The 22,567-nt window shown below is 45.0% G+C and overlaps 1 protein-coding gene across 1 annotated transcript in view; it reads left to right on the forward strand.

Moving 5' to 3' along the window:
* Positions 1–22,567, forward strand: part of LOC143300423 (short transient receptor potential channel 7-like) — a 93,756-nt gene that overhangs the window by 18,327 nt on the left and 52,862 nt on the right. Inside the window, exon 2 of the mRNA XM_076614069.1 lies at positions 12,808–12,966. Coding sequence (XP_076470184.1) covers positions 12,808–12,966 — 159 coding nt within the window. The remainder of the gene's footprint in view (positions 1–12,807; positions 12,967–22,567) is intronic.

Genomic DNA, 22,567 nt, shown 5'->3' on the forward strand with positions numbered 1-22,567 from the left:
TCACTTTAAGTTGTCCGATACAACTTTTCAAATAAGGGGTCAGGGTTCTTCTCCTCTTTCGTATCTTCCGTCCTTTTTTATTTTTCTTCTCCTCGTTGACCTGTTCTCCTTCCCCTTTCTCCTTCCCCTTTTCTCCTTAACCTGTTCCCCTTCACCTTTTCTGCTTCACCTTTCTACTTCACTTTTTTCCCTTAACCTTTCTCCTTCACCTTTTTTACTTGACCTGTTCCCCTTCATTTTTTCCCCCTCAACCTTTTCTCCTTCGCCTTTCTCCTTCACCTTCACCTGTTCTCTTTCAATTTTCTCCTTCATCTTTCTCCTTCACTTTTCTCCTTCACCTTTCTCCACCTTTTCTCCTTCACCTTTCTCCTTCACCTTTCTCCTTATTCTGTTCTCATTCACATTTTCTTCTCCTCCTTTCCCCCTTCACCTTTCTCCTTCACCTTTCTCCACCGTTTCTCCTTCACCTTTCTCCTTCACTTTCTCCACCTTTTCTCCTTCACGTTTCTCCTTCACCTTTCTCCACCTTTTCTCCTTCACCTTTCTCCTTCACCTTTCTGCAGATATTCTCCTGCACCTTTCTCCTTAACCTGTTCTCCTCTACCCTTTTTCTCCACCTTTCTCCACCTTTTCTCCTTCACCTTTCTCCTTAACCTGTTCTCCTTCACCTTTCTTCACCTTTTCTCCTTCACCTTTCTCCACCTTTTCTCCTTCACCTTTCTCCTTAACCTGTTCTTCACCTTTCTCCTTAACCTGTTCTCCTTCACCTGTCGCCACGAAGCTGCCCTTTGCATGAGTAACGGACACGTGCTTGTGATGATCTGAATGACAGATTGGTGGCGTCATTAAATTTGGTAACCACCATTTGGTGATAATGATAATGATATACAGTACGTATTTGATGCAAATTTTCTATAATTATCGTGGGCTCTAAGTGCCTCATATGACAAACAACAACAACAACAAGCATACATATATACATACATATGCAATTGTGCACAAGGGCAAGCGCATGACAAAAGATTTCAGACTATTAAGACGGGTACTCTACCAGTAGTGACCGTCCATTGATTCGTGCGTGCGCGCTTCATTATTATATCCCCAGAAGAAAAAAAAACATCACCCCCTTCCTTCCCTTCCCCATATGCTCTCGCCACCCACCCCACCCCACTCCACCCCACACAGCACCATATGTACAAGAGGTTTTGACGGGGAAAAAAACCAAAAAAAAAAAAAAACAGGGAGAAGAATTTCCGTCTTTGCAGAAAAAGGGTTTCCGCGTTTCTGACCTTCTCCGTGAACGGCAGTGCTGTCGTTAAAAAGCGCCGCAACAAGTGGACGTGGCAAGGCGACGTTGAGGGACCACGCCTTTACAGCTATGCTGTGTGCCTAGTTCGTTCTGTGCCGCGGAAAAGACCTGTGGCAAAATACACAGCCGCCACTTTATTCCAGAATGTCACGCGCTCTTCTTGGGTTTCCCACCCTTCTGCCTGCACGGTCGATGGAGCAGCGCGGAAAAAGGTTCAATGGTGTGCGTTTAGGTGAACGGTTCGATTCTCCTCCTCCATCTCCGGCTTTGTAATCTTTGTTCTTGTCTTGTCAGCGCTGATGACTTTCGCTTCCACCGCCTTGTAGCTCTGAGGGTGAATGTCAGCAAGTGTTTGTGTGTGTGTGTGTGTGTGTGTGTTTGTGTGTGTGTGTGTGTGTGTCTGTGTGTGTGTCTGTGTGTGTCTGTGTGTGTGTGTTCGGTGTTTCCATTTTGGAGAACGTCAAGATTATTTAACGCCTCGTTTGAGGGCGTTGAGTGAGAATGTTATTGCGACACGGCAAGGCATTTCACGTCCGTTGCATAAAGCTAGCTTGTGTGTGTGTGTGTGTGTGCGCGCGCGCGCGCGCGCGTGCTTGGTTATGTATTAGTGGTGACTAAGGGAGAGCCAGTGTGGCTGAGATATACTCAAAAGTGAAAAAAAAAAATTTTTCACATAGAAGGCAAAAGCTCCTGATGAAGAAATGTGTGACAAAATTAGTGGTTTTAAGACAGAATGATATTGTGAAACTATATCCAAAAAAAGAGAGAGAAAAAAAGAAGATAGTGTAGTGTAAAAGCATTGTATCTCCAGTTTTGAAACCCCGACACAAAATCATGCTAGGATCCTTAACAACGTCTTCGTTTGTTCAGGCTGCCAGCGAAGGATAGCGGAAAATTCACGGCTGTTCATCGTACTTTTTCTCGGATAAACTGTTGTTGATATTTTGTACACTATATCAAAATATACGTCTTCAAATTTTGACTGCTTATCTAATGGGCAGTAAATCATAATCTGCACATGCCCCGTGTGTTGAATAATAAGTCCCAGTATCAGACATTCCTAACGGAAAAATCGACGCAATATTTTTTTTACAGCGCAGTTGAAATGAAAGGATCAATCTGTCTTGACGGAGTGCGGCGGTATCTCAATAAGCAAAGAATGTATTTGACCTGTTTCATTTGTTTGCATGTAGTGAGGTAGATTCTACCAGTAATAGCCTACAAACACTTTGACGAAAATCTTGAATAAATATTTGAATTGTTTCCAATCACTTGATTTAATCTAAATATGCCAGCATCCTAATTCAAACAAACGATATTTTTGTTGTACTGGTTGCCGAGTTCCCATTACCAGCAGTAGTGCGCAGTCTAAGTGCGTCAACAAGATGTATTCTGGTCGATATCCCGAGAAGGTGCGTCTGCATTGGTCTTGAGAAATCAACCACACACAAAAAAACGAGTTTATTTTATTTCATTATTATTATTATTTTAACTCACTCAGTACGGCCAGTCCTCTCTTCTCCTCTACACAGACCCCTCGGATGTCCAGTGAGTGTCTGAATGACCCAACCTTTAGCTTCCGTCGTCAGAATTGTGGTATTCTTTGTCAACATTCACCTCTTCAGTATAAGAGCCTTCCGCTTGCAATATTATGATGATGGTAATTGGAGTGAAACGCTGTTAACGTCGTCTCTTTCGCCGTTCGTATGGAGAGAGTTAATTGTTATTCTGTTGCACTATCACATTTCCCACAATGCTGGCTTATCAGCGTGGGTGTGCGCTGTGGCGGCAAAGAAAACGAAGGAGCGCCACCCCTCCACGGACATATAATACGTCCGTGCGCCACCCCTCCACGGACTTACAATACCTCCGTGCGCCACCCCTCCACGGACATATAATACGTCCGTGCGCCACCCCTCCACGGACTTATAATACGTCCGTGCGCCACCCCACCACGGACTTACAATACCTCCGTGCGCCACCCCTCCACGGACTTATAATACCTCCGTGCGCCACCCCTCCACGGACTTACAATACCTCCGTGCGCCACCCCTCCACGGACTTATAATACCTCCGTGCGCCACCCCTCCACGGACTTATAATACCTCCGTGCGCCACCCATCCACGGACTTACAATACGTCCGAGCACTCCTGCCAGTCATGTGCGAAGGGACATAACCGTGTTTGAGCGATCGATGGATGATGGCTTACCTGCCTTCTTACCAGGGTGCTTCTTCTTCTTCCTTCTTCTTCTTCGTTCGTATGTATACGAATGGGCTTTTACGTGTCTGACCGTTTTTACCCCGCCATGTAGGCAGCCATCTTCAGTTTTCGGGGTGTGTGCATGCTGGGTATGTTCTTGTTTCCATAACCCACCGAACGCTGACATGGATTACAGGGTCTTAACCGTGCGAATTTGATCTTATGCTTGCGTATACGCACGAAGAGGGTTTCAGGCACTACAAGCAGTTCTGCACATGTTGACCTGGGAGATCGGAAAAATCTCCACCCTTTACCCACCAGGTGCCGTTACCGAGATTCGAACCCGGGACCCTCAGATTGAAAGTGCAACGCTTTAACCACTCGGCTATTGAGCCCGTCTTACTAAGGTGCAAATCGTCAGCGAGGCGACCGAAACTAGTGTAACACACGCTCAGGTTTTTTGTGGGTTTTTTTTTGTGTGTGTGGTGTTGGCACAGGCCAGTGGGGGTGAATAGTACACGGCAAGCCCTCTTTTGTATCGCCCCTTCAAACCTTGTGAAGGTTCGTATTAAGAGGTCTGAGTTCTCTATGTCTGTCTCTTCCCTCATTCAGTCTTAATCACATGTACCTCTCTCTCTCTCTCTCTCTCTCTCTCTCTCTTTCCACACACACACACACACACACACACACACACACACTCATTCACTTACATACACTCACACATTCATACACAAACAAACAAACTAACAAAGAACCAAACAATGCACCCCTCACACACACACACACACACACAAAGAGAGAGAGAGAGAGAATGAAGATCTCCGGGTTCTTTTACCCAGAAAACCTTTACCAGGAAGGTCCAGATAGCCTAATTCACTGGCTTCAGCTTCACGGAAACTCCGAAGCAGAGACCCTGCAGCAGATAAGACACACAGGACGCCGTTGTTGTTTCGTTTCCGTTCCGTCCCGGCAACCTGATGCGCCCTGTCTTCGTCTTCGCGCAAAACCCTTCTGATGATAAAGGAACCATTTATTACGGGCCCTTCCCGTGGCAGATGGGTTTGCTCCCCTTGTTTATTATTTCTGCTTCTGCCCCACACCAGAGAGAGAGAGAGAGAGAGAGAGAGAATAATCAGAAATGGTTTACTGTGAAACACTGTCGCTGTTTGTTTCTTTGGGGAAAAAAACCCCGAAATAGCCGCAACTTAACTACGGAAATACCCAAGCTTTCGTTTATTTTTTTTTATTATTGTGATTGTAATTATTTTTTTATATACGTTTTTTTTTAATTCATCATTATTATTATTATTATTAGTAGTAGTAGTAGTAGTAGTAGTATCAGTATCAGAATTAGTATTATTAGTATTTTTTTTCTTTAATTGATTTTTAGTATTATTTTTTAAATTTTCCGTTAATTGATGGTTGAGGACCCCACGACTTTTAACACTTCGTTAAAATTGAAAAAAACAAAACAAAAAAAAACAAAAACAAAAAAACAACAAAAACAGAGGAGACTTGGGATGAGATCAAGTGATGAGGAATGCAGGTGTGTTTCAGAATTTATTTACCTTACATCATATACCCTTCTCCTGGAAACTTAAATAAGCTCTATCCACCATCCCGTGCACTCTGTCCTCACAGACTTTAATGGGTCATAAACAACAACAAATTATAATAGATAAACAAGAATTGCTTCCTCTTGTATCTCTCCCCTAGTTTCTGGCTAACGTCACTGGTAGATAGGGAAGAAAGGAATAAGCTTCAAGAGACAGACGATTAAGAAAAGTACTGCGGCACGCTCTAGACTGAAAACGGGCCAACTTGACTTAGAGGAACATTTTTCTTGCAGTGCGCTGTATAAATGTCAGAAGGAAATGTGGGACATTTAGGGTTTTTTTCTCGTTTATTTTGTGGGATGAGCACGTGCACACAAATGGGTGTGCGCACGCGTGCGCATACACACACACACACACACACATGCACACACACACACACACACACACACACATATATATATATGGATATATATATATTTATAATATATGTGAATGACATGTAGTTCTATACACTTGTTCACTCACGCACATGCGTGTGCGCACTGCGTTCGGACAAATCCATGTAGGCTAAACTACGTCTGTCAGGCAAGTGTAGGTACCTACCTGCGTGCTTGCGTGCGTGCGTGCGTGCAACACTTCACGGTTGTGATGGGTTCTTTTTTTTTTTTTTTAGAGAGCCAAGTGCATGTTATACGTGCCGTAGACTTCTGTGTATGGTCTCATCCGATTTACTAGACGCTGAATATGATTGTTCTGTAAAGCTTTGGTGAAAGGGTGAGACCGAGGTTGGTTACATAGGTATATATATATATATATATATATATATATATATATATATATATATATATATATATACCTGTCTTTGTCTGCCCCAACTGTCAGCGAACATTTCATGCGCAGATTGGACTATTCAGCCATCTGCGCACTCACAGACAGATTCATGAGCATCCCCCCCACCACCACCACCCTCCCCCCATCCCTCAGCTGGATGACAACGATGGTCATCATCGATCTCGATGGACACACACCACCATATATATATATATATATATATATATATATATATATGTGTGTGTGTGTGTCTGTGTGTACATTTGTGTGCGAATAAACACGTGCTCATTCGTGCATAAACAAACGAAACTAAATAATTCTACACACACGTAAGTATGCAGCTATGTGTTCTGTGAGACAGTTATAAGCTAACATTACACGTACACGGCTGAAGATTGATTGATCTTTTTTTTTTTTTTTTTCGTGTCTCTCTCGGCTCTCTCTCTGTCTTGTCTCTGTCGGTCCGTCTCTCTTCCACCCGCCCCCCTTCTCCCTCCCACGGCCCCCGCACCCTCCTCCCCCATCCCCCCACTCAGTCCTGGTCTCTCTTCATTCCATCCTTGTCCGATTCTCATCCCGCTTCTGAAAGATTAAAAAAAAAAAGATAGAGAGAGAGGAGGGAAGAGAGATAGATCGAGAGAGAGAGAGAGAGGGGGGGGGAAGAGAGATAGATCGATAGAGAGAGATAGAGAGGGGGGAGAGACAGATAGAGATATAGAGAGAGAGGGGGGAGATATATATATATAGAGAGAGAGGGAGAGAGAGAGAGTGGGTGGGGGAGACAGATAGAGAGGGGAGGGAGAGAGACAGATAGATATATATATATATAGATAGAGAGAGAGAGGGGAGAGAGAGAGAGAGCACTAATTTGTGAAGAGATAATGTCATGAGGTGTCCGATGCAAAACACTGTCTGCTTCAGGCGTTCTCGACTCTTCATCGCATCCTGTTTTCTCGGGAACCCTGGATGATAAAAAAAAAAAGAAAGAAAAAGAAAGAAAAAAAGAAGAACGAAATGAAAAAAAAAAAAAGAAGAAGAAAGAAATGGCGGTTTGGTTAAATCATTTCTAACATTTTTTTTCCCCGTGCCAATATCAACAGACACGTGACCTTGGCTCGAGATAACTCTTTTCATGATTAAAAAAAAAATATATATATATATCATTATCATTTTTTTGGATAAGAGAAAAGGGCAACTCTTGTTTGCTTGATGAAAGGGAGGGATGAGTGCTTCTGCTTGCTTAAAAAAAATAACAACAACTTTTTTTTAAGAACTGGTGAGTTGAGTTTGTGATTAACAGGGGGTCTGGGGAATGTCTCGTTGGTGTGTGTATGAGGATAGTTGATTTTCTCTTGCTGTATATAAAGCGAGTGCTGCTCTGCCTAATTTTGGTCGGTGAGTTGTGGAGTACCGACGTGACTGTGTGGGTTTGCTGTGGACTAGCTCGTCCGCCTAGGAAGCGAGAGAATCTGAGTGCGCTGGTTCGAATCACGGCTCGGCCGCCGATATTTTCTCCCCCTCCACTAGACCTTGAGTGGTGGTCTGGACGCTAGTCATTCGGATGAGACGATAAACCGAGGTCTCGTGTGCAACATGCACTTAGCGCACGTAAAAGGACCCACGGCAACAAAAGGGTTGTTCCTGGCAAAATTCTATAGAAAAATCTACTTGGATAGGAAAAACAAATCAAACTGCACGCAGGAAAAAATACAAAAAAAATGGGTGGCGCTGTAGCGTAGCGACGCGCTCTCCCCGGGGAGAGCAGCCCAAATTTCACACAGAGAAATCCGTTGTGATAAAAAGAAATACAAATACAAAATACAAATGTCTTAAAATCAGTATTTATTATTCATTTTATTTTATTTTTATTTTTTAATTTTAGCGTTTGGGTTATCATTTGATCACTTTATTTCTTTCTCCTGGATCCTTTAGTCGTCCTGTTTTCTTTTTCTGCGTACAAGGAGGCTGCAGCTTCTGTAGAACGCTTCCAGCAGGGTTTCTACCAGTTTGACCTTTTCTGTTTTCTTTCTTTTTTTTTTTTCTTTTTTTTTTTTTTTTTGTTACTATGGCCACTTAGACCGCTGTGCTGCGTTTTTTTTCCTGGTGGGGGGGGGGGGGGGGGGGGGGGGCGGTGGGACAGCGGGGGAAGGGGAGGCGGTGGGCGGAAGGATTGGAGAGGGAGGGGGGGGGGGGGCGGAGACAAGTTCCATTTTTTGCCTGATGTCAGTGTCAGAGACATAGTTTAGAGTGTCATGTTTGTTGATTAGGTCTCTCGACAGTAGTAACCAATTCGCGTTCTTTTTTTGTTGTTGTTGTTTGATTGTTTGTTTGTTATATATTCCTAGTTTGATGGATTCTACCTTTACCTTTCTCGGTAAAGCGTGGGTTTAATTAAAACTGGTTTCTGCAGTTCCGTGGTCATGATCGCAGTTTGACGTCATCAGACAGAACTGTACTCTGCTGATTTATCCGTATGTACATTGGACATAACCCTGATTTTGTTTTCCTCTTCTTCTTTTTCTTTTTTCTTTTTTCCCCCTCAAGTCTACGTGTCTAGTCGCGCGTATGTTCACGGCTGGATTTACCGCTACGTGTGGAGTCGCGCATATGTTCAGCTCGATTTAACCAGCATTGCGGACATAATCATAATATTATGATGCAAGAGTTTGTGTTTATTCCTTCGACTTTGAACCGTGCGTGCGTGTCGTCGTTCATCTATCAGGTTCATCATGTAGCTGGATGGTATATAATTGGCGTCGTTTGATAATGTTCAGCTGTACGTGTGTTCAAATGGTTACTTCACTTCTTGGAGCAAAAAAAAAAAAAAAAAAAAAAAAGCAAACGAAAAACCCTACAGTTTCAGTTTCAGTTTCAGTAGCTCAAGGAGGCGTCACTGCGTTCGGACAAATTCATATACGCAGATGCCTGACCAGCAGCGTAACCCAACGCGCTTAGTCAGGCCTTGAGGAAAAAAACAACAACAAACAAAAACAAACAAAAAACCCAGAAAAGGGTGAATAAATAATAGATAAATACATAAAGAGAACCACTACTACTACTACTACTACTAATAATAATAATAATATCCCACAAAGATTGTCAAAGGCGTCGTTTGGTAATGTTCAGCTGACGGGCGAAATAGCCGAGTGGTTAAAGCGTTGGACTGTCAATCTGAGGGTCCCGGGTTCGAATCACGGTAAAAACGGTCATACACGTAAAAGCCCACTAGTGTGCATACGAGTGAACGCAGAAGAAGAAGAAGAAGAAGAAGAAGTAATGTTCAGCTGTACCTGTGGTCAGATGGATACTCTCTTTCTCGGAGCAAATAAAAAAACAACAACAACAAAAACCACCAACTAAAAACTGGGTCCACAAGGCGAAGACACAGAAACCAGAAGAGCTCTTAACAAACGGAGGGATGATGGGTGGGGTAGAGGCAAAAATGGCAGGACTTTTGAGCATAAACTGAGAATGATAGACGACCATCACCACCACCACCACCACCACCACCATCCCCATCACCACCACCACTACGACCATCACCATCACCTCCCCCCCAACCCCCAACCCCCTCCACCACCATCACCACCACCACCCTCGCCCTCACACACCCTTACAACACCCTTCACTAATCTGTGCAGACAACTTCACGCTCCAAGTATTGAAAATATGCATATGCACATCTGTCGGAATGTTGTCCATCGATTAAAGGCTGTGGAAACCTTATATGTATATATATATGCAGACCGTCCTTATAATGAACTCGGTTTTTTTTTCCTCCCCGAGCGATGGAGATAGTTACATTTGCTGTTGTTTAATGTGAAACTGAGAGAAAGAAGTAAGCTACAAAGGACAGTGTATCTCCGTCCGTCTGTCTGTCTGTCTGTCTGTCTCGCCCCTCTCTTCCTCTACCCCCTCCGCCCCCCCCCACCCAGCTCTCTATCTCTGCTTGTTCTCTCAGCTATCTCTGTCACTGGTTTTTTCTTCTTTTTGTCTATTATTATTATTATTTTTTTTTTGTTTATTATTTTTTGTTTATAAATGTTTTTCATTCTGTGTCCTTGACATATCTAGCAAATCAAAACTGCGACAAAAAAAAAAAAAGAAAAAAAGAAAAAGAAAAGTACATTTAAAAGGTCTCAGTCTCTGCACTTTTCCCTGTCAGGCTTTTTCCTCTTATACCTAACTACCTCCCTCCTTCATCGTTTCCCAAACACCGTGACCCGCACGCGAGCACGCGGCATCAGGTACAGCAACGCGCACCTGCACGTACGTAGGTATAAAAACAAAGACGCGTGTTCCCGCGTCGCATTATAAACAAACACACGATGTTCATAAACACACACACACACACACACACACACACACACACACACACACACACACACAAAGTAATGATGATTTGTAAAATGAAAACAAAACAAAAAAAACAACAACAAAAAAACAAACAAACGCGAAATCGATTGCAGTCCGATACAGTTCCAGAACTGTTGGAAGCACGAACGATACAAGATACGTCAAGAGGACAAGAAGCAAGTACGGAGAGAGGGGAGGGTGGGGGTGAGGGGGGGGGGTGGAGTGGGGTAGGGGGGGGGGAGTAATCGGAGAAGCACAGACTCAGCAGAATAAGGACGGAGCACGACGCCGGCACGCAGGAGAGAACGGTGGTGATTAATGACAGAGACTCATGGCAGTTGTCTTGGTGTTCATAGAGGCTGTCATCCATGGGGTATCTGTTTACTGAGAGAGAGAGAGAGAGAGAGAGAGGGGTAGAGAGATAGAGCGCAAACCCCGTTCCACCCCACCCCCCACCCCCAAACACACACACACACACACTCACACACACACCAGAGAATGACAGTTTCACCGGCAGATGAGTGCTGACTCCTTAGAGAAGAGACATGTCGCCAGAGATGTGCGTGTCGCGCGAAGTAGCAGTCAGGTATCGTTGCAAACGAGGATGGGTTGTGTTGTGTGTGGTTCCTCCACGTTTTAGATTTGAATCCCTAACTGGCTAAAAGGCAATGCCGACCTTAGAGCAGTGTTTCACGTCAAGGCATAAACAGCACTGTAGACTTCACATGTTTTTGTTGTCTTTGTTCATTAAGCTTCTTGGATTGGGTTGTTTTTTTTTGTTTTGTTTTTTTTCCCACCTTTTTAATGCCGCAAACTGAAAAAAAAGCTTGATATCAAGGAGTGTACCGACCGAAGGCGAGAGCATAGGGTGAGCTGCATTGCAGAATCGTTATCTTGACAAGTCAGCTGTATCACGTGACACAGTTCGCACCAGTGTGGGCAAAGTGCGGTGGAGGAGGAGGAGGAGAGCAGCAGTGTGCAAGCAGCAGCACCAGCAGCAGCAGCGGAATGCATCTATATCTTACAGCTCGTGAACTGTATAGCCACCACTTACACGTGGTCTCCCTCTCCGTTTGCGGGAAAGATGCGCGTGGCTCTGAAAAACATGATGATGAGTTTATCACGCAGAAATAGTAGCATGCGTGTGGAGAAAACTTGGCAGCATTTCCACCTTAGACTGTGTGCCGATTTAACATATGGTTTTTAACCCCCCCCACCCCACACCCCCCCAACCCACCCCCTCCCCAACATTTCACGAAGTGCTGTCAGACTGATTTGGTACAGTGACTTTCCATGAGGCGTAACACGTCCCCGTAAGTTTAGGGTTGGACTGAGAAAGTTCACAAGCTTGTCTGTGTGGATAATGAAATGAAGAAGAACAGCGTGTGACACTGTGTGGTTTCTGTAGCCAACCGTGCCTCGTGAAACACACCAAAAACACCGTGGATTTTAAATCCTTGAGAGAAAAGTTTGTAAAATGCCATCATGGCCCGTCACGCAAGCTGCTACAAACAGCAGCGCCAAACTGGAAGAGTCGGCTTGGCTCAGTCGCTAGTGTAGCGCCATGATAAAACGGCCCTTAATTTGCATAAGTTATTAAAACGCATTGATAACCACGGAGATCCCGGTGTGTCACATACCAGAACGTGAAACTGGAGTGCGCCAAAAAAAAAAAAGAAAAAAAGAAAAAAAAAAAGAAGAAGCAATACAATTACGCGAATGCCGTTGTAGTTGTTGTAGTTGTTGATGTTATTGTTGATGCTGTGTTCAAACACACGCAGGGTGCAAAACCGCAAAGAAACTTTCTATGCCCAAGTCGAAAGCTTGTGATTAATAAATGTGTGTTGTGTTACGTCAAGGATAACAACAAAGACCGCCATTGTTGCTAGTGTTGTGGTAAGGTTTTGATTAACTCTACCAGACTGGAACAGTTTAAAAAAAAAAAAAAAATCAAAAAAAAAATCTGTCTACCACTTTCTGAAGTTCAGTGCTGATAAGTAATGTGTAGCATTGGAGACACCATTGTTGCTTTTGTTGTGATGGTACGATAAAAATGGAAGACAAATAAAAAAAGAAAGAAAAGAAAACTACAAAAAAAACAACAAAAAACGGTACCCACAAAAAACTTCAGACTATTTAAACACTTGGAAAACCCAAACCGAACCTCCACGCCCCCAACCCCAACCCCCACCCCCTCCCCCTCCGCCATCCTTCCCCCTTCCACCACCCGCACCCCAACCAATCTCCATCCCCCTCCCCCCAACCCCCACTCCCGAAACCATGACCACCTCCCCCCCAGGAGAAGGAGGAGGAGGGGGGTGGGGAGGAGTAGGAGGAGGAGGAGGAGGAGGGCGCCCCCAGCGACTGTCCAGCGGCTCCAGCACCCCCCGCTCCCCCCACTCCCCCCACTCCCCGACCCCATCTTTAGCCCAGTCAGTGATCGAGGAGCTGAGGAGGAAGGGGGCCGGGGGTGGTGGTGGTGGTGGTGGCGGTGGCGGCAAGCCCCGCGGGCGACGCCTGAGGGGTCATGTAATGGACGCTGCTGCCTTTCAGTTCGGGGACGTGGAGGAGGAGTTCCTGCACGCTGCCGAGTTTGGCGACGTGCCGACCACCAAGCGGCTGCTGAGCGAGTACCAGGAGCTCAACGTGGACTGCATTGACGCCCTCGGCAGGACGGCGCTCCGGCTGGCCGTCAAGAATGAGCACCTGGAGGTGAGTCCCTCTGTGTGTGTGTGTGTGTGTGTCACTGTGTGTGTGTGTGTGTGTGAGAGAGAGAGAGAGAGAGAGTGTGTGTGTGTGTGGAGGTGGTGTTGGTTGTGTTTTTGTTAATGTGTGTGCGTGAGGATGTGTGTGTGTGTGTGTGTGTGTGTGTGTGTCACTGTGTGTGTGTGTGTGAGAGAGAGAGAGAAAGAGAAAGAGAGTGTGTGTGTGTGGAGGTGGTGTTGGTTGTGTTTTTGTTAATGTGTGTGCGTGAGGATGTGTGTGTGTGTGTGTGTGTGTGTGTGTGTGACTCTCTGTGTGTGTGTGTGGTGTGTGTGTGTGTCAATGTCAAGTTTGTCTCTTACGTATATATGATGTTGTTGGGGCGTGGTGGAGATGTGTGTGTGTGTGGTTGGAGGGGCGGGGGTAGGGGATGGATGAGGTGAAAGGGGTGCACACGCAGGTAAGTGCTTGCCAGTTTGTACCTTCCCCCAAAATAAGTTTGGGTATTGTGTGTACGTGAGAAAATATGTGGAAAGTCTGAGTGTGTGTGTGTGTGTGTGTGTGTGTGTGTGTGTGTACGCACCACATACTTGTATGTCAGTTTTGATTAAGTTACAAACTGCATGCGCGGTTTGGAGTGTGGGTGTGGTGAGTGAGTGCACCCCTCCTCCTCCCTCTCGCTCCTTTCCCACAAGTCCCTCCCGTTCACTCTCTCTCCCTCCCCTTTCTCTCCTCCTCCCTCTCTCCTCCTCTCCCTTTCTCCCCTCTCCCCCCACCCGCCCCCCAAGATCCCCCTTTCCCTCTCTCCCCCACCCCCTAACTCTCCCCTCCCCTTTCTCTCCTCCTCCCTCTCTCCTCCTCTCCCTTTCTCCCCTCTCCCCCCACCCGCCCCCCAAGATGCCCCTTTCCCTCTCCCCCCACCCCCTAACTCTCCCCTCCCCTTTCTCTCCTCCTCCCTCTCTCCTCCTCTCCCTTTCTCCCCTCTCCCCCCACCCGCCCCCCAAGATCTCCCTTTCCCTCTCTCCCCACCCCCTAACTCTCCCCTCCCCTTTCTCTCATTCAGTCTCCCACTCTCCTTTCTTCTGTTCTGCTGTGAGCCAGGGACGTTTGTTCTCCACAGTACCTTTTTTTATTTGTATGTATGATAGTCCTGTCGGACTGCCTGATGACCATCTCAATGGCAGAGGAGGCAACTGTGCTGTCCCAACTATCTAGGCTAGAATATGATTACAGTGGAGAAAGTCTTGCCCACGTTACATCCCCACTCTCTCGTCCAAGAGGGTTTTTAGGGCAGTCGGCATTGGGATGGTTCCCAAAGTCCAACTAGCCCCCAATGCCCCCGCCCCTCCCTCAAGGCTGCAGCACTAAGAGCCAGTGCAATCTTGCCTCCTAGTTTGAGAGTCATAGTCCTTCACAGAAGGACTAAGCTGTAAAAGACTTCCCATTGTAATGGAGAAACCATTCATCATACAGCCCTCACTCTGCTGTTTTCCCAGCTGTAAGCTTATGTCAGTTTGTGATATAATCTGAGCGATGGGCCCAACACACTCACAGTGTTTAAGCCAAAATGTGAAGTGTTTCAAAGGTGTAAACGTTTTAGATTTTAACTTTTATGATGAAGCAAAAGCTCAGATTATGAAACTCGTAAACTGCTAAATTGGTTCACTGAAGTCTTAGCTTATTACGTGTGTAAACCTTACTTTGATTATATGTAACCGAGTCTAACCCAGTCACCAGCCTGAAAAACTGCAGCTTTAAAACCAGTTTTCCTGGTAAAAAAAAAAAAAAAAGACAATGCACAATTGTATTTCAACGAAACACCCCTCTTCACCCCAATGTCAAAAAATCTTTTGGCAAAATTGAATCAAACAAAAATTTGTCATAAACAGGAAGTCACCTGAGAGAGAGACAGATACGGATACGGATACGGATGGTTTATTCAATAATAAGGCCATGGTCCCTCATGAAGGGGGTACAGTGAACAGTAATTCAAAACAATAAATGCATACTAACAACAACACACGTCAGTAAATGTTCAACGACAAGCTGAGAATACACAACAAATAATTAACTACATAATGTATTGCGTTTTTTTTAAACGCTTTGTACAAGTAAACAGCAAACTGTTTTGTAACGGTTTCGTTTGTCGATGACATCAGCAAAACAAGTCCAAACGAAGTTGGGCGTGTGTAATACTTTTGTGGAATTAACTGGGATCTAAGGTCTTCCAAAGCAGGGCAGCATAACACAAAGTGAAGTTCAGTTTCTTCAGCACATCTACATAATGGACAAATAAGATCACAGACACTGAACTTACGATAACGAAGACAATGCAGAGAGAGAGAGAGAGAGAGAGAGAGAGCGTGGGGGTGGAGGGGGGGCAGGCAGGCAGGCAGGCAAAGTTTTGAATCTATCATCACCTCGATATCTCGAACTGCGTCTGTTTATCGTGTTGTTTTCGATGCAGGTAACAACGAAGTGAGTTCAGATTACCACGTCGTAGTTTGACATTTTGGACGCATTGATCTTCAGGTGAGTTTGATGACGTTTGCCGGAAAGACAGCTGTGGGGCTGTTTGCTGTTGTTGGTTGTTTTTCCCCTCAGCATATATTGTATTACGTCACATCGTATCACATCACATCACGATGGATTACATTATACTTTTACATTACATTACATTACGTTACATTAAATTACAACACATAGCATTTCATTCTGTTTTCTATTCCCACCCACTGATCTCACACTGTCCTGTGTACCGCCTGACATCATGCGCGTATGCATGAACAGAAAAAAAAAAGACAAATAGGGGGTGTGGAGGTGGGGTGGGGGTGGGGGGATAGAGGAGGGGGGCGGAGAGGAAAGAGGGAGCTCATGCACTTCTTCTTCCGCGTTCCCCAGGTCATGCTGTCAGATGGTCCATCCTATCTGCAGCGCGAAGTCCTCCGCAGTGCAGCAGGTGGTCCCAAGACCTTCTCGTGGAGATCTACCGCACAGGGCCGGGTTTTCCTCCTCAGTGCACCGAAGTTGGGCAGAATTGAAGCAAACGCTCTGGTGTCTGCGAACACGTGCCGCATGGGCATTCATCAGTAGAGGACAGTCTGTCTGTAGAGGTGGGAAAGGAGCCTACAAGTCCAGTTCTCAGTCGGAAGAGGACTACTTGCTGTGCTGTGATTAATGTCCAGACAGCATCCTCCTCCGATCCAGCCTGGTGTTTGTTTCTCCACTGCTCTCTGAACTGGCTCTCCAGGATTGCTCGTGTTTCTCCATAGGAGAGAGGATGGACAGTCTGTTCCATTTTGGTGCCCACATTTGACATCCTGCCCGCCTCCTCATTTCCCCTGTCTCCACAGTGTGATGGGTCAGCACCGTCCTCTGGCTCACTGTCCCCAGTGCCTGCCCGATAGTCTCGCAGGATCTGGCTTTCTTCTCCTGTAAGGAGACTTTGCAGCACTGGTTTTCAGTCCGTCAGGATGACTGTGTGTGTAGGCAGCTCTTCTCTGGTATTCACAGTCTGTGCTGAATGAAGCAGTGCACAAGCCTCCGCCCTGTAGTTAGTGGACAGCTGACCTGTGGGAATGGACTTTGTGACACAGCTGCTGTTTAGGAATCCAGTGAGAAAGGCCCCGCCACCATTGTTTACAGCACTCTCAGCAGAGCCATCTGTGTAGACGTGGGTCCATCTGTCACTTGGATAGTCTCGGTCCAGCATCTGGTGGGTCAAGTTCCTCAGTTCTGCATCAATGTGGCTATCCTCCTTGCCTGTTCCATGTTCAGTTCCTCTGACTTCTACTCCTCATAATCCTGTTGTTGCAGGGGAAGGAAGCAGGTCACTAATAAAGTGTCGTTGGTTCGCATTTACAAGGTGGTTCAGACTTTGTCTCTTTAATCTCTTTCTTGTTGGTTCCTGGAGCTCAGCGTGCAGTGGATGGGATGGCAGTCTCTTCATCTTTTCTGCTTGATGCAGGGTCTTTTCACTGCGCCGTTCTTCCAGTGACGTAGAGACGTAGACGTTTTATTCATATAGGCCATAGCCCCTTAGAAGGGGGTACACATGGAAATGACATAAAGTCGCATAGTGAGTGCAGCAGTGTCGTCTCTTCCATAGCAGAGATGGGCGCTGTTTTCATTCCTTCTGTAATTTGCCGGAAGCCTGCATTTTGGACCTTGTTGGGTCGGGCTTTCTTGGCAGGATGTTGAGGCATACTCGAGTTGGGGTCTCACAGGACCTGTATACACCTGGGTCAGGATCTTTGAGTTTGCTTCCCATTTGGTGCCAGCAAGTTTGTTTGTGTTTGTTTCACCACAGCCATCTTCTTCACTGCCCTGGCTTCTATGCTGCTGGTTTGGGGAGACCCTGTCAGCTTCCAATCGAGCTTCGCGCCAAGATGGGTCGGAGCACTTGCACAAAAATGCACTCTCGTACGCATGCAAACAGACACAAGCTCTTTCCACTCTGTCTGTCTCAGTGTCTCAGGCTCTCTCTCTCTCTCTCTCTCTGTCAGACAGACAGACACACACACACACAACACACACACACACACACACACACACACACACTGACACACAGACATGGGGGGGGGGGGGGGGGGGCGAAAACAGGAGGCAAACAGCAAGACAGATCCATGGGAAAATAGCATATGTCCTTGATTTTCATGCAGTGCGGGCTTCATTAAAATGAAAACTAAATTGTCCAAAAAGGACAGGAGTAGGAAGGAATTTATGTGTTTAATGTTCTTCCTCTGATACTCCACTCCTCAGGATACCTCACGTCAGAAGTAAGACCTACGGACACAGATCGTTTTTGTTTTCAATCGCCAAAGACGTGGAACAAGCTCACTGATAACCTCCGTCATTCTGATTCCCTCGCATCTTTTAAATATCGTCTCAAAACTCACCTTTTCCCTCAGCAATAAGTTCAATTGTGGCAGGTCCACTTCCTTTGCGTAAGCTGTGCTTGACAATGTGTGTATTTTCTGAGTTGCAGCTCAGGAGGGTGAGGGAGGGTGGGTGGTTTGAATGGTGAGTTGACGGGCGCAATAGCCGAGTGGTTAAAGCGTTGGACTTTCAATCTAAGGGTCCCGGGTTCGAATCTCGGTAACGGCGCCTGGTGGGTAAAGGGTGGTGATTTTTCTGATCTCCCAGGTCAACATAATCACGTACAGACCTGCTAGTGCCTGAACCCCCTTCGTGTATATACGCAAACATAAGATCAAATACGCACGTTAAAGATCCTGTGATCCATGTCAGTGGTGGGTTATGGAAACAAGAACATGCCCAGAATGCACACCCCCGAAAAGCGAGTGTGGCTGCCTACATTACGGGGGTAAAAACGGTCATGCACGTAAAATCCCATTCGTGTACATACGAGTGAACGTGGGAGTTGCAGCTCACGAACAAAGAAGAAGAAGAAGAATGAGCTGAGTGGAAACCGGGTATATAAGGAGGGTGGAATCCAATGACGTATATTTGAAAATAGATTATTTCAGCACAATAGAAAAGCAGCGGAAAATATTTATATTTGTATTTCTTTTCATCACAACAGAGGGAGAGCGCGTCGCTACACTACAGCGCCACCTTTTTTTTTTCTTTTTTTTTTTCTGCGTGCAGTTTTATTTGTTTTTCCAACCGAAGTGGAATTTTCTACAGAATTTTGCCAGGAACAACCCTTTTGTTGTTGCCGTGGGTTCTTTTACGTGCGCTAAGTGCATGCTGCACACGGGACCTCGGTTTATCGTCTCATCCGAATGACTACCGTCCAGACCACCACTCAAGGTCTAGTGGAGGGGGAGAAAATATCGGCAGCTGAGCCATGATTCGAACCAACGTGCTCAGATTCTCTCGCTTCCTAGGCGGACGCGTTACCTCTAGGCCATCACTCCAATGCAAACTGAATGACCAAGTTAATAAAAAGAACACGAAAAGTCAGCCGTAATGTAATGTGCAAACGACCTGTCTAGCCAGAGATGAGAAATCTTTGCCCATGGTACAAGGCGAGCCCTTGTCCACAACAGAGCAGTGTGGCACAGCGGTTAAACCACCAGACTAGGGAGACCATGGGTTCGACTCCTACGTACGGACCTCCCACCACCCCCACTCCCCCCCCCCCCTCCACTCCTCCACTAGAGCTTGAGTGGTGGTCAGGGTGCTAGGTCTATTGCATGAGACGAGGAACAGAGGTCCTGTGTGCAGCATGCACTTTAGCGCACGTAACAGAACACGTGGCAAGGAAAGTGTTGTTCGCGACCAAATTCTGCAAGGGGAAAAAAAAATCCAATTTGACAACAAAAACAAATCCACTTGCAGACATAAAAAAAAAAATAAATAAAAAATATATATGGGTGGTGCTGCGCCGTTGCGACGCCGGCGCTCATCCCGGATAGATCATCCCCTTAACTTCACACGGGGAAATGTGACAATGCAATGCAATACAATACAATGCAGTGCAATACAATACAGTACAATGCAATACAATACAGTACAATGCAATACAGTACAATACAATACGATACAGTTCAATACAATACGATACACAATATACAATACAATACAATACAATACAGTACAATGCAATATGGTACAGCACAATACAGTACAGTGCAATACAATACAGTACAATACAATACAGCACAGTTCAGTACAATACAATACAGTGCAGTACAATACGATACAGTATAATACAATACAATACAATACATACAATCACATGACATCATCCAAACAAGAGATGAGACACTTTCCTCGTTGAGCAAGACGAACCCGAATCCTTGTAAGGGATGTACACATAGCCCAGTGACTCCACGTCGAGGGTCACAGACAGGAGGTGTAGGGGGAAGGAGGGTTTGATGAAAAAAATTTTTAAAAAAAGAAAGAAAAAGAAAGTGTTCCGCGAATCGCCTGAATATGCTAGAGAGATAGAGAGACAGCGAGAGAGGGGAGGACAGGGGGGGGGGGAGACGGAGAAGGATAACGTCTGGTTGGAGGAAGTGTGTGTGTGTGTGTGTGTGTGAAGGAGCGAGCGAGCGAGAGAGAGATAGAGAGAGAGAGAGAGTGTGTGTGTGTGAAGGAGCGAGCGAGCGAGAGATAGATACAGAGAGAGAGAGAGAGTGTGTGTGTGAAGGAGCGAGCGAGCGAGAGAGAGATAGTGTGTGTGTGTGTGTGTGTGGCTCTGTGTGTGTGTGTGTGTGTGTGTGTGTGTGTGTGTGCAGAACAGACTGTATGCGTTTTCTTATCTCCCTCCCACATCCCTGCGAAGAAAAAAAAAAAGAGAGAGAGAGAAAAAAAGAGAAAGGTTGCTGAATCTCTCGGAAATTAATCTTTGGCAGTCAAGCGCTCGTTCCTCTGCGGGTGCCTGTTGGGGTTTCAGAGGCAGGTGTGTGTGGTGTGTGGGGAGGGTGTGGGTGAGGGTTCAGAAGGATTGGAAACACGGGTTTGTTTTTTTTCTTTCTCTCCTCCGTCTAAACAACTTACCTGCAGTCATGAAGTGAACCGCAACGTAATGGGCTCACATAATTCCAGCGCTGACTCTGTCTCTGTCTCTGTCTGTCTGTCTATCTGTCTGTCTGTTTCTCTCACTCTCTCTCTCTCTCTCTCTCTCTCTCTCTCTCTCTGTCTCTCCCTCTCAGACTTCCTGTCTCTTACTCTCTCTCACTTTCCAGCTCTCTCAGTCACTCTCTCTCTCTCTGTCTCTGTGTCTCTGTCTCTTTCAGTCTCACTCTTTTCTCTCACTCTCTAATTCTCCATACCCCTTATCTCTCTCTCTGCGTCTCTGTCTCTCTCAGTCTCCATCTCTCTCTCTGCCCCCTCTCTTCCCTCTCTCTCTTCCTCCCTCTCTCCCCCACTCTCTCCCTTTCTCTCTCCCCCCTCTCTCCCCCCTCTTTCTTCCCTCCCTCTCTCCCTTTCTGTCAATCACGTTTATCTGATCGCATATGTGACTCTGATGTAACTATCCCGGGTTATAGGATACTCCGCCTTGATCCAAAAGCTTCAAAGGAAACAGGTCTGTTAGTGTATTACAGTCCAGCAATCACATTAAAGCGAAAAATGAGTTTAGATCAGTTCGACATTGAATCCATATGGTTAGAAATTAAAATAAAACATATCAGTCCGCTACTTATTGGATTTATTTACAGAAACCCGGCTGAAAGAGTTAATTGGTTTGATGATTTTATTTCAATGATGGATGCTGCCATGCTTGAAGATAAAGAAATTATAATGTTCGGTGACTTTAACATTAATCTATTAAAACCTCAGCTGCAATGGAATCAGATATATACAGCATACAGTTTGGAACAACTTATCGATAAACCAACACGAGTAACCCCTAGTTCCAGTACCCTCATTGATCACATTTATGTTTCATGTAAACAAAATATTGTAGAAATATGTTCTCCAGTCACTGGATGTAGCGATCACTCACCTGTTTGCATCACCTGGAAAAGAAAAGGTATTAAAATTCCAAAAGCAAGTCACAAAACCATTGAATATAGATGTTTCAACAACTTTAACACAGATACTTTTTTGCATGATTTACTTTCTTCTCCACTTTCTCATGTCTATCAATACACCGATCCTGAAAATGCTTTAGATTTTTGGATAAGAACCTTTACTAATATTTATAGTAAGCACGCACCAATCAGGACTAAACGAGTGAAACACCGTATGTTACCTCCATGGATTTCTAAAGAAATAAAAAATGAAATGTACCTTAGGGATCTTCTAAAACCAGTAAATCAAGAAGAATATGTTAAAAAAAGGAATAAAGTGAATTCAATGCAACGAAAAGCTATGCACAAGTATTACCAACAGAAAGTGACTAACAAAAAAGACTCAAGATCTATTTGGGATGCCATTAACAGACTAACCAACAAGCACTATACTAAATCACAAAATAATACTAATGATATAACCCCAGATACAATTAACAACCATTTTGTAAATATAGCTGAAAAGTTAATTACTAATGACAGATGGAAATATAATGATTTAGAACTGGTAACTGATTACTGTCAATCCAAAAATATAAATTCAAAAGTTTTTATCCCTTATTTATCAGTTCCAGAAGTTTTTGCCTCTCTAATGTCCATGAAACAGTCAAATACCAAAGATATACATGAACTGGATAGCAAAATCATGAAGATTTCGGCACCAGTAATAACAGAGTCTCTTACCTACATTTATAATCTCTGCATTGATAAAAACTATTTTCCTGTATGTTTCAAACAGGCTAAAGTTTTTCCACTCTTCAAATCAGGTGATCCTTCTGATCCTTCTAACTACAGGCCTATATCTATACTATCGGTTCTTTCAAAACCACTTGAAAAGCATATCCAAAAACATATACTGTGTCACTTAAACAAATATCAATTGATTCACCCAGTACAGTCAGGTTTTAGAGAAAACCATTCTTGTCATACCGCTCTGACACAAATGATAGATAGATGGCTTTTAAATATAAATAATAGTAAATTCACAGGTGTTGTCTTCGTTGATTTTGCTAAAGCCTTTGACATAATAAATCACTCTCTTCTCCTTAAGAAACTTGCTTGTTATGGCTTAGCTAAGAATACTTTACAATTTCTTTCTTCCTTCTTATCAGATCGACAACAGC

Source organism: Babylonia areolata, chromosome 26 (genome assembly GCF_041734735.1).
Source record: "Babylonia areolata isolate BAREFJ2019XMU chromosome 26, ASM4173473v1, whole genome shotgun sequence".
Classification (NCBI taxonomy): Eukaryota; Metazoa; Mollusca; class Gastropoda; order Neogastropoda; family Buccinidae; genus Babylonia; species Babylonia areolata.